Source organism: Vipera ursinii (assembly GCF_947247035.1).
Source record: "Vipera ursinii genome assembly, chromosome: Z".
Classification (NCBI taxonomy): Eukaryota; Metazoa; Chordata; class Lepidosauria; order Squamata; family Viperidae; genus Vipera; species Vipera ursinii.
The window spans coordinates 69,348,005-69,361,478 of record NC_139517.1 but is presented as its reverse complement, the minus strand read 5'-3'; the positions used below and the strand labels follow the sequence as shown (position 1 = coordinate 69,361,478).

General features: G+C 34.7%; 1 protein-coding gene across 2 annotated transcripts in view; it reads right to left on the bottom strand.

Moving 5' to 3' along the window:
• The window catches only part of ELMO1 (engulfment and cell motility 1), a 320,050-nt gene that overhangs the window by 185,508 nt on the left and 121,068 nt on the right, over positions 1-13,474 (bottom strand). The window contains exons 3-4 of one of the 2 annotated variants that reach the window (XM_083378295.1): positions 12,985-13,154; positions 6,695-6,730 (exon numbers count right to left, since the gene is read on the bottom strand). The exons of the other annotated variant lie outside the window; for it this stretch is intronic. Coding sequence (XP_083234421.1) covers positions 6,695-6,730; positions 12,985-13,109 — 161 coding nt within the window. The 5' untranslated portion in view covers positions 13,110-13,154. The remainder of the gene's footprint in view (positions 1-6,694; positions 6,731-12,984; positions 13,155-13,474) is intronic. 2 annotated transcript variants of the gene reach the window in all.

The following is a 13,474-nucleotide window of genomic DNA, read 5'->3' as shown; positions in this document are numbered from 1 at the left end:
TATACTTACTAACAAAATGAGTATATTCATTTGCTTGTCTCAGATTTAATCGTTCCTTGTGAAACAATAACTATACTTCTTCTGGCAATCCTACCACAGATCTAATAGACATAATTCTTTGTATTTTATTTGTTGGCTTAGTCTGATGCTTTCCTAAATCCACATATTCTTTTTCTTGCTCAATTCTATAGTGTTATTCACATACTCTTTAATGCAAAAGTTTCAATTAAACCAAATTTGAGTCAAACACTATTTCTTCACACAATTGTATCAATTTTTTCTCTATGTGACCAAACCAATTTATTTATTTCATACTAATGACTCATGTTTTTCTTTAATCCATTTTCATTGAAATCTTTTTTAAAATGTTTTTATTTATTATTTGTTTTACCACTCTTGTCTTTGTAACCCCCTTGTTGTTATCTACAAAGTGATGTCCGACCCATCGCGACCCCATGGACAATGTTCCTTCAGGCCTTCCTGTCCTCTACCATCTTCTGGAGTCCACTTAGGCTCACGCCTACTGCTTCAGTGAATTGGATGCCTTCTGACCTGAGGGGCTCATCTTCCAGTGTCATCTCTTTTTTCCTTTTGGTACTGTCCATGGGGTTTTCATGGCATAGATACTAGAGTGGGTTGCCATTTCCTTCTCCAGTGGATCACATTTTGTCAGAACTCTCTGCTATGACCTGTCCATCTTGAGTTGCCCTGCATGGCATAGCTCATAGCTTCATTGAATTACGCCAGCCCCTTCACCACGACAAGGCAGTAATCCATGAAGGGTTGTCATTACAAGACGGACAAGTCATAGCAGAGAGTTCTGACAAAATGTGATCCACTGGAGAAGGAAATGGCAACCCACTTCAGTATCTTTGCCATGAAAACCCCATGGACAGTACCAAAAGGCAAAAAGATATGATGCTGGAAGATGAGCCCCACAGGTCGGAAGGCATCCAATATTTATTTACTTTTATTTTAATTTAATTCCATTTATATCCCACCCTTCTCCGAAGACTCAGGGCGGCTTACAAGCTTAGCAGTACTACTACTGGAGAAGAGCAGAGGGCTAGTATTACTAGCGCCAGAAAGAATAAAGCGACTGGGCCAAAGCCGAAAGGATGCTCAACTGTGAATGTATCTGGTGGTGAAAGGAAAGTCAGATGCTATAAAGAACTATTCTCCATAGGAACCTGGAATGTAAGATCCGTGAATCAAGGGAAGCTGGACGTGGTCAAACAAAAGATGACAAGACTGAACATCGACATCTTAGGAATCAGCGAGCTAAAATGGACAGGAATGGGTGAATTTAATTCAGATAATCATCAGGTATACTACTGCGGGTGTTCTGTATCAGCCTGCTACCGGCCCTGCAGAAAAGGCAGGGACAACCCCTTTTACAAGAAGGCAAGAGGCTGGAATTACGCCTGCCAAATTTATTGCTACAAAAACAAATGGAACAAGACAAACCAAGAAACAGGAGCTTTAAGAAACAGGAACTATCCAAGCGGTTGCCTTCAGCAAACCAGCCCTCCCACACATTCCCTTTATATAGAGTTCAGGGCATGGCTTCTCTCTGCCTCCTTCCGAGGAGCCCCATTGCCTTCCTCTGTTTACTCCTAATTGACTGCCTCCTGCGTCGGGCATCCTTGAACAGGGCCAGCTGTGGGTCATCTTCATCCACGCTGTCAGGCTCACACAGCTGGGTCTCTGTGGTGACCAAGTGGGAGGGGCCTGGCTGAGGGCTCTCATCAGCAAGATCTTCAACCCCCTCAGCAAAGTCTTCAACACACCCCTCCTCCTCTGAGTCGTCCGACCCAACTGCCGAACCCACAGGCTGACCCTGAATCACAACAGCGGGCAAGAATCCCTCAGAAGAAATGGAGTAGCCTTCATAGTCAATAAAAGAGTAGGGGTGTAATCCCCTACTGGCTAGGTTAATGTTAAAATTTCTGAGGGAGGCTAGACTAGATTTCAAATTAAAGTTTCAACTTTATTACATATACCACTTGATCATGAATATCTATTTTTCTTGGGTATTCCACAAAATTTTCTTCACTAATCCAATTTTGTAACATTATATATTTTTGTTTAAATTTTTTGCTTCTATTGTTCTATTGTCTTTTCAGTAATTGTACCCTGTTTTCCTGGACCATGTTTTTCTCAAAGTTCAGAGCAGGTTGAGTCAAAGGCTTCAAAAAGTCTTCTGTAACTTGTACTCTATCTGAAGTTAGAGCTGCTTAGCCAATTATTGTCAGAGGCTTCCCTTATTGCAAAACTAATTCACAGACACTGATTATAAATAAAAATTCCTAAAACTAGTCCCAACCATATCTTCTTTTGATAAATTTTGGGTAGTGTCCTAACTATAGCCTCCAGGAACAATGATTTTCCAAAGAATTTTTGTTCATATAACACGTTCTAAGATCAGTTAAGGGATTCTAGTGTGTACTTGATAGTTACTTATACAAGCATTTCCAATGTCTATACACATGAAAAATTTATCTAAGAAAACCCAGAGCAGTCTTTTTTATGTAGAACAAAATTTTATACAGTTTTATACAATTTATACAATACAGATGGATTCATGAACACTATGGCAGTGAGATACAAGAGGGGAAACTATTATGCTAACAACTCCCCTAACCATATATCATTGTTTCATGAAAATGAAAATTTCATGAACGTTACCAACATTTACATCGACTCAGAAACATCAAGTGGCAGAATGTTTATGAAAAAATAATCAGCAAAGATAATGTCTCCTAAAATAAAACATGTTTATGTAGTCTTTATTTTTTAACTGGAATCTAAGTTACTATATTTATAATTTTAATATGTAAAAGTCAAGTAGTTATGCAGTGACAGGTTTATGACATTTACAAAATCCATTCTTGAAATGATGCCAATTATTTTTTTCTTTGGGCAAAGTGCTTTTACATAAGTTATCACAGTGTCAATCTGTTATACTATGCTAGTAAAAAGAAGTCTCACATAAAGAAAAACAGCATAGACTACAGGTAGTCGTCAACCTACAAAAGTTCATTTAGTGATTGTTCAAAGTTACACTGAAAAAGTGACTTATGACTGTTTTTCACACTTATGACTTTGCAGCATCCCCATGGTCACATGATCAAAATTCAGACACTTGGCAATTGACTCATATTTATGATGGTCACAGTGTCCCGGGTCATGTGATCCCCTTTTGCAACTTTCTGACAAGCAAAGTCAATGGGGAAACTGGATTCACTTAACAACCATGTTACCAACTGAATAACTGCAGTGATTCACTTAACAACGCGGGCAAGAAAGGTAAAAAATGGGACAAAATTCGCTTAACAAATTTCTCACTTAGCAACAGAAATTTTGGTCAATTTGTGGTCATAACCTGAGGACTACCTGATATGCAAAGGTTCTAAAAGTTTGTCTCGGCCCTGAGAGTTGCAATTATATTCTATCCCCTTTGTTCTCCTGCAATGTGTAGGGCAGTTTACTGTATAAAAATGTGGCATCGTTATATGGTAGATATTTTAGCAGATATTTTATTTTAGTAGATGCATGATTCACTGCTGCTACAGAGCAGAGAAGTACAGAACACAGTAACATCAAGATACAGCACACAGTACAGGGATGAATTTAAGGATATTAAATTTAAGAGAACTATGAAGAATGCAGCCCGTTGGGATTTTTTTCCAATACATAATTCAGTCTGAGGTTTAAATCTTTCTTTTCTTTGAAAATGTAACTACCCGTCAGCATCAAAGTCAACAGCACAATTCAATAACAATACTATGTCAAAGTCAATACAGTATTAGGCCCCAGGTTCTAATTTAATGTAAAAAAAGGGTTTCAGGGTGGTTGGGGAATTAGCATGCTACAAAGTAAAGGATTAGTATTCAGCATTATTTTTATCTCTCCCCTCATATGGGTCCCAGATACAGAATACAGTAATTCTTTCTTGCAATCTAGTTGTCATATCTTTGCTGCCCAGAGCTATTAATCTTACTTGATGGGTAGCTTCAGTACTTGGTTTAGAAATATGCTGACAAGCTTGCCAGAAAAACAAAAATAGCAGGATTAGAAAGTAGAATTCTACTTGAAGAGGAGAGCTATAGAGGATTCATGGAACCTGAAACTTTTAAAATAGTGATGTTCCCAGCATAACTTTCTGGAAAAAGGCAAGTTCCTTAAATGCCTTGTTGCAACTGCATCCATAGTATACTTTCAAAACTTCCCACCAGCAAAAATAAAAAGGGTGGAAAGTTCTATGTTACTATTTTCCATTTGTATGTGAGATTCCATTGCGAATATTGGGGTCTTCTAGATGAAGACACTGACATGCTAAGATGTCTCCTAGGGTGTTGAGACAACACGGGGGGGGAGGGGGGAGAGACTGATAGCTGGGCTTCTTTGGAAAGGGACAGATCAAGACATTGCCCACTTGTGCTCCAGATATCTAATCCTTGTGAGGAGAAGTAAGATTGAGGTAGACTCATAAGTTAACTGCTAGAAGCCACAAGACAGACACCAAGCTCACAGCAGAACCTAGATTCACTGAAAACTCATTTTCTTGAGCAAATTTGAATTACAAAAATTTCAAAGTTAAATATTAGAAGAGATCTTCAAAACAGAAGCTTAGTTTTGTCTTTTTTTAAAAAAAAGCGAGTCACATTTTATTTCAGATTTAAGAAAAGAGTAAACAATTTAAAAAATTTAAGATCAATGGCAAAAAACCTAACAAGAACTTAACTTTAAAAAGATTTTACTAAACTGTTTTTAAAAATAATTAAATAAATAGAATAAGAGGCAATCGGTTTGAAGTTCTAATGGGAAAATTATTAGTGGACTTCGTAAAACAAAGATAAAAGACAAACTATTTGACTATAACATTATAGAATGCCAGAATGGGTAAAAGTTTTAAAGGCCAGAGAAAATCAAAAATAAAGCTGAAATTTCCCTTTTACTTTTACTTATGTAACTTATGAAACAGCTTTGTTAGAAAAATAATGAAACTTATAGAAATAACAAAAACAGGTATTGCATACGAGACATTTCAAAGATGATCAGGGGACTGGAAGCTAAAACATATAAGGAACGGCTGCTGGAATTGGGTATGTTTATTTTAAAGAAGAGAAGGACAAGGGGTGACATGATAGCAGTGTTCCAATATCTCAGGGGTTGCTTCAGAGAAGAGGGAGTCAAGCTATTCTCCAAAGTGTCTGAAGGCAGGACAAGAAGCAACAGAGGGAAACTAATCAAGAAGAGAAGCAACCTAGAACTAAGGAGAAATTTCCTTACAGTTAGAACAATTAATCAGTGGAACAACCTGCCTCCAGAAGCTGTGAAGGCTCCAACTGGAAGTTTCTAAGAACAGATTGGCAGCCATTTCTCTGAAATGGTGTAGGGTTTCCTGCCTGAGCAGTGGGTTGGACTAGATGACCTCCAAGCTCCTTGGGAAAGAATGTTATAAACTTCAGAGATACAAAATAATCTTAAAGTATTTAGAGGACAACTGAGTGGAGAAGTACGGTAATTCAAAATAAAATTGAAAATTTTGGAAAATAAATAAGAGATAATAAGGGGAGAAAAGATACAAACTTTAAGTCAAGAGATGTGAAACTATGCAGACGATAGGCTATTGTTGGATAACGAGAAATGAGAGAACATCTTGGTGAAAACACTAAGAAGAGGGCTGCTGAAACCTCAAAAAAAATTTTTTACAGCAAGTAGAAGAAAATAGAAATGGAGACCAAGTTCTGTAGCAATATTTCAATGTGAAAAAAACTACATAAGAGCAAAGAATATAACATTTTATTTTAGACCCAAACATAATATTTTATAATTCATCAATAGTGGACAATGACTCAAAAGAGAAGAAGAAAGTTTACATAAAAAAATACAGGCATATCCTGCAATTCATCATTAGATGGCTTAACATTTTTGGAATATAAATTAGAATGACTACATAATAGCCTAACTTAAAAAAATCTAAACTAAATTCATGATTTGAAGATGCAACATTATAACCCCATAGACAAAATGGAAAGTAACAATTTTTGCTAAGCAAATAATATTATAAGATTGCAAATAGTTTTCCCTGCCTACAACATTTTAAGCTTCTGCAATAGTTTTAAACTAATTACATATGTCCATATCATCTCAACTCAAGAATTTCTTGCAATTTACAACTGGCAGGTAGAAGTGAAATACACACAGTGCATCCTGTTAAATACAGAAATATCTTATTCAGAAAAAAAAGATAAAAACATTCTAATCATAATCTTTCTAATTAGTTTTCACCAATTTGATATTTTCAAACGGTACTGAATTTCAGCCTTCATAATCCCCAGCTACTACATTCTAGAAATTAAAATGTTCATGATTTATGGTCATGCACTATTTATAAAATAAATAGTTATCATTCAAAGTAATAACAAAAGCATTAGCAAAATTTGTAAGCAGGAACATTTACTTTTCTATAAGCTATGAAAAGTAAATAAAATAAAAAAAGTAACAGAAAGAATAATAATAAAATTGTGGTAAATAGGATTAAAAGAACAGTAAAGAGAAGCAGAAAATGTACTGGATAAAAATATGCACAGGTATTTAAATAAATAAAATTAGCAGCCAGGCCTGAAATTTAATCATGCAAAGAGAAGAGGAAGTTTACGAGGTCATGAGCCAATTGGGTTCTTACCAGGGCTTCATTATCTTCTGCAATTTTTGATATCGCCTGCAAAAATTTAAAAACTTTCAGGTAAGGAGAAACATAAAGACATTGTCTGTTTTAATTTAGCTAAGTGTCTATATAAAGTCTAATAAAACACAACCAGTAGAAACACATTTGGCAATCATTCAACTCAAACAGATTCAAATATATAACAATATGAGTTTAAAACACTTGGAGCAAATATGGAAATCAACTCAGCAAAGATTAATTGCAGGAAAAACAAACAAAAAGATGTTAAAGTGCTGTTACAAACTTTTAGCAGAATTATCCGGGACAAAAATTTCTTCACAACTGGACAGAGGATAATCATATCATTCCATTAAAACAAGATGGAGAATTTTTTTATCCCCTCCCATAGCAAAGAGCTACAGTGAATGAGCTTTTGGGATTACAGTGGTACACAAGTGAATGAAGCTGGGATTTTCAAACTAATGGATTCTTAGAGAGAGAATCTAGAGAGAGGGAGGGAGGGAGAGGGGGGTGTATGAGAGAGAGTGCTTTTTAGGGATTGCTAGTATGGGTTGACCATTTTTGAGCATAAGCAGGATCCTTTAGATGTTACTACTTTCCCCCTCCTGATGGTGAAGGTGGCACATTTGTCCAGTCCAAACTCCAATGTGATATTCTTGATTGTATATAAGGACAGTGTTGAGCAGAGATTCTTTTCAGATGATGTGTTTCCATATAGCTGCAGATCGCTATGTGGAGGTGGGATAGCCTGGCAGATGTTTTTTGATGTTTGATAACCATGACCTGAGTTATTCAGTATTTTTGACAGAGGAATCAGTGCAATAACAAACAGTAGTGGTGATGATGAATTTCTCTTAATACTAACCTATCCCAGTCTATAACTATTGACCAGCAACTGTGTCTTCCATTGTGCCATTGATACTGACTGCCTTATAATATTTAAATCAAATTAAAATATAAAATATTTCCCCTACTCATCTTACTACCTCCTTCCCCATATTTTAGTCAGAGTGGAGTATTTATACTTTATTTTTTATATTTTATTCATATTGTGTATTGGTTTGTATAGTTTTATCCTTTTAACACTGTAAGCAACCCAGAGTTACTCTGTGATAAGATGGGAAGCCAATAAATTTAATAATAAATAAATACTATAGACTTATTTTAGAAAATGCTTCCGGATCTTTAAGACATTTCCCATTATATCAGATTGGAAAAATAAGCAAAATATTCACTATTTTGTATGTTGACCCTTTGCCTGAAGTTAACAGAGAAATAACATGAATTCATATCAATCTTGCTTGGCAGTATAGTTATAGTAAGATAGCAGACATAACTTTACATGTTGCTCTGAAGGTTAGCATTTGTCTTTTGTAGATAATGAATGGTGGCTGATGCTTTAAAATTAGCAGGCCAGATATCTTCCAACAATTCATAGTGATACTGTGAGAAAATTGAATTCCTTGTAAAAAGCCACATAATTCAAACAATATAAAAATGCACCATCTTCAATGTTTCAGGCAGCATTAACAATCAGCCACAAGTGTTTGTTTACCACAATATGCTCACTGTTTGGTCCCAAAAGGGCTCTGTATTATAGAGCTGGCTTCCTATCAAAAGAACAGCAGTTTCTTTTGGAATTCTCTATACCACAAAGCTTAATACTTGCTGAATGTGCAATCTTATATTTTTTGCCAGGAGTCATTTCCAGCTGAGACAAATTTTGCCAAGCTCTGATGAGACCAACTCCTTTGTGGCATATCTGGCAAAACCTCTAATTACATAAAAAGAAGTGTATTTGCTTTTAAATCCAGTTAGCACAACTTGAGGGGAATAAAATATGATTGTACAATTGATAATAAAGAATCTAAACTTTGCCTCCCAGAAAACTCTGTCTAGACTGATTCAATCTAAAAAGACAGAGATTATATATGTATATATTAACTACAAGAATATTTACCCAAATTTTGGATATTTGAGCACTGGAGAGCACTAAATTGGCAGAGGGCTGTAAGGGGTCAAACAAGTGTATATATTTTATATCTATTCTATGGACAGAAGCTACTAGAATTTCTACAAAATAAAAGAATGGATGTCACAAAACTATAGGAATTAACCTTACTATTTAGAAGGCTATTTAGTCATCTGCATTTTTTTTAGAAAATGGTGGAAAAAAAAATAGATCACTGTTAAAAACAAGAACAATATTGTGATTTCCAGCAGTGTACAAGAAAGGCACATTCCACAATGTAAGTAGCCTGGATTTTACAAAAATAAGTAAATTCTACCTAGTGCATCATGAAAGAGAAATATATATTTCTTGCTCCTTGGTCTTCTGCAATCTAAGCTGCAGTTTGACTGATTCTTTAATGTATATTTCAGGAAGAATGAAATACCAGTTCTCATAATTTATAATTCAACAAAGAAGATAAAAACTAACCCCTCCTTCAATCCTGACAAAATTAATATTGAATATTGTGAACATTGTTCAAATCATTGGACTCTGTTCATGTTTCTTGTTAAATCATGATTGGTTTAACATAGTTTATAGGAATCTACATTTACATGGGGTCACACAGCAGCCAAAATAAACCAATCATATGATATGATAATGTGATATGTGACCCTTCCATTAGTTAGAATTCTTCCTCTTCCTCTTTAAAGGGATTTAAATGGGAAGCTATTTAGAAGAGCAGGGAACAGTAACCCCCAAGCTAAAAAATGAATAGGCTGATGGGATTTTGTGGACACATCTTTATTGAACTTTTGTTAATATTACCATATTATGTAAGATAAGCACATCCAAGAACTCTGCTGATTTGCAAAAATTGCTATAATATATATACTACCCCTTTTTATCATGAGCGGATAGATGCACAAATGATATTTTTTCTTTCCTTTATAACATGATGGGCAAATGGGTGGATGCCTTTTTCTTACAGCAATGATTACAAAAAATGTGAGAATTCCATTCCCCAATTATGTGGAAGGTGGGACACCAATTTGTCAAGCCATTTCTTGCAAGTTATATTCAGAGCTGATTAGTAGGTAATAGTATGGCTCTGGAAAGCAAATTATGTTTTATTTTTTAACAACAGGAACCACAAGAAAGTGAAATTGATAGGTCTCACTGAAATCAGTGACATCCCTATTAAGTGATAACTTAAGTCTAAACACAAACTTCGAATTTATTAAAGAAGTGTGGCAGTGTACTAGTACTCGTAATAATGAATATTATTTGTATATTACTGTTAATATTAATACTTACATATACTCTGTTTCTTAGATGAAAAAGAAAATATTAAAAATGGGCTGCTCTTTAAGCAGCAAGGTAGGTTTTAAAAAAATACTTTGGTGTTCAAATAAATTTTAAGATTTAAAAGATTATGTTTTTGTTGTTTATCTCTTTTAAAAAATAAAAATAAACTTGGTTTTATCTCTGGATAGACTGGTTTATCTCCCAAGAAGGGAAGGAAAGCTGAAATGTTTAAATATATCTCTTTATGCTAAGGGGCCAGGAAGCAGCATACTGAAATCCTCTTCCCTTATAACTGCTACAAGAGCAATATAAGCTGCAATATCCTTAGCTCTCTGATACCTTAGGGCTAGGGGAGGATGCCAAGCGCAAAGCTCCAAGGACGATAACTGTCCCACTGGAAGCAGTTTCAGAGTGTGAAGGTCCAAAGAACTTCTGGGAGGAAGGCATATAATTTTAAATTTTATCGTAATAAAAAAATATACATTAAAAACATCTAGGATGAATTTGGAAGTTACAATCACTTTTCCCAGCCTTGTCTAGTCTGTGCTTTTCTCCAGAAGTATTATACTGTAACTCCCCTCATCCAATGATTGGCCAGTTGTGATAATGGCACTGCCTTGAAAAAAAGCTTTTGTTGCTTTACCTTCTTGCAAAAGTTGCAAATATAAATATTTTGAAGAGTTGTATTAATTTCTTTTTAAAAGTGTATCTTTCCTTCCAAACTTTCATAAATATCCTCCTTTCAATTCTCAATGGTAAATTAGAAATGATGCTCTATCAGCTTTAGAGATATTATCAAAATACTTAATCCATAAAACGGGACAATCCTATTTCATCCCTGATAATACTTGAATCACTTCAGTTTCCAAAGTAAAATATGCAAAGGCCTAGAGTAGCAAAACCATGATGAAAGTATCAGAGCCTTCTCTGTCTGTCCTCATTAGAGATAGAAGTTGGTTCAACTTTGCAATTCTAAAGCTCCCATACAAAAATTGCAAAAATGTCCAACCTAATTGCTTCCCAAATACCATAAAATATTTGTTATATAAAATAACTCCTATTTTTTAAAAATGACAATAAATAACTGCTATGTTTGTGGTGCTGAAAGACTGGACAGATGTCATTGCTAAATCTCAGTGTTCCATAAGTAATTCTCTTACAAGTGAAACAAAATGATTCATAATTAACAAAGAATATAATGCAGTTTTAACTGTATTTGTATGCAACTGCAGCATCCTTATTTCAGTGTGACCTGCACTGAAGACTTTTAGAAGTCTTTTTCCTGAAGTAATTATTGTTTGGAAAGTTTCAGTTCAATTTTGTCAGAGTGACTGGAAGATTAGCATCTCCCTCAATCCCGATGATGCTGTTTTCCTATTAAATGTGGGAGTCAAATTAACAATGTGACAGGATTAACTATGATTCCATGATGCATTTGGCTTGCATCTAAGCTGAGATTAATTTCTAATGGATTGAAGCTAATTAGAAACTTGGTTGAAAAAGACTGGTTATCTTTTTTTTTGTCTTCATAATGTGGATTGTACTAATTGGAGTATGTAAAATGTGTAACTACAAACTGTAAAACTATTTCTAGACATTGCTGTATAAATTAAAACAGTTATTTTAATTCCCATATATTTTCTATTTCTTAATGCATAATCTAAGATTTTCAAATTGTCTGTGATGTATAAAACAATACTAATATGTCACAATTAATTTAAGAAACTGCTTCTCAAAAAGAAGAATGGTTGTTGCCTTGTTAAATGATTTGTTGTTCTGACCTAACATACATCTAGTCAAGCCAACCTAAAGGGCAGGTAATTTATCCCATGTCAATGTGATTAAATTATTCAGTTCCAAAGCAGAAATCATGTAGAATAAATTTCATCCGAGCAGTATCATTTTCAGCCGACTTTTCCTTCACACAACATTTCATAAAACTCACTATTTGGATATTGCCTATTTGTAAGAAAACCTCACTATCACTGGATTTGGGCTCTTCTAGGATCATCTAATATTTAGTTCTCTAGATTTTGAAAATAAAACTCTGGGACTGGATTCAGATTAAGTTAGCCACAACTTTGGTTCATTTCAATGCAATAAGGTCCCAGGTATTTTAAAGCAGTGGTGGGATTCAAATATGTGAACAACTGGTTCTCTGTGTGGATGCTGCTTCCGGAAGTACATTCTGGGCCTGGGCAACAAAAAATTAGCTACTGGTTCTGCCAAAGTGGTACGAACCAGCTGAATCCCACCACTGTTTTAAAGGCTACTAAAGTCAGCTTCATTAGCATCTAATCTTTATTCAAGAAAGGTACATGATTTTACTAATAAAAGTTTTGGATTTCTATCAGGATCAATCTCAGTATTTTCTGTAGCAAGTTACAATCATAAGTAAGATTGCTTTTGGAGAAATAGGCTATCAAGAATACATAGTATAGTCTCATTTTTTTCAGATGGACAAAAATGTGTAGTTTAATGAAAAGAAGGATTATGGGTGAGATGACAGCATCTTCCAATATTTGAGGGGTTACCACATCCTATTCTCCAAAGTACCTGAAGGCAGGACAAGAAGCAATGGATACAAGATAATCAAGGAGAGAAACCGACCTAGAACTAAGGAGAAATTTCCTGACAATGAGAATAATTAATCAGTGGCACAAGTTGCCTCCAAAAGTTGTGGATGCTTTGTCACTGGATATTTTTAAGAAGACACTGGACAGCTCTTTATCTAGAATGGTGTAGTGTCTCCTCTTTGAGCAGGAGGTTGGACTAGAAGACCTCCAAGGTCCTTTCCAATTCTGTTATTATTGGTTTCTTGATAACATACATAATTATATTAAATTTCACCAAAATAACAAATTCTTTTAAACATATTTCACTTACATCTCATCGGTTTCAACAGAATGAGGGGTCACATCAGTTATTTTTCAAAATATGGTCCAGTGAATGTAATTTGCAAATCTTAACTTAAGATAACTATGAAAAATGTACAAAAATGATAGTAGAGTTACAACAGAATACTTACTCAGTGCCACTTTCAACCATCTGTGTTAAGAGTGAAATCCCATCTAGATTGATAAATTCTTGGGCAAATGTTACATCACGTGAGTAACTGGCTAAATCTTTCAATGCTTCCAACTTGGCATCCATACTAGAAGATTGAATCCTCTCATGGAGTTGAAGAGCATTTTGGGTCTAACCAAAAACAGAACATTTAATAAAGAAGACATCAGGAAAACAGAGTGACAAAAAGAAAATGAAACTTAATTTCTAGTGTTATCAATTAATATATATGAGGAAAGTTTCAATGATTATTAATTTAAAACAACACTAAATATTTATATAATCATATTTGGTAAAAAAATATTGTTTTTGCAGATGCATCCACATAATACAGCTTCAATATACGTAACTATATATTATAGCTGTAAAATGCATCAGATTCCATTCAGAAAACATCAGCAAAGCACCCATTTCCATCATTACATTTGTTTCAATGCTCTCGTGCATTCAGA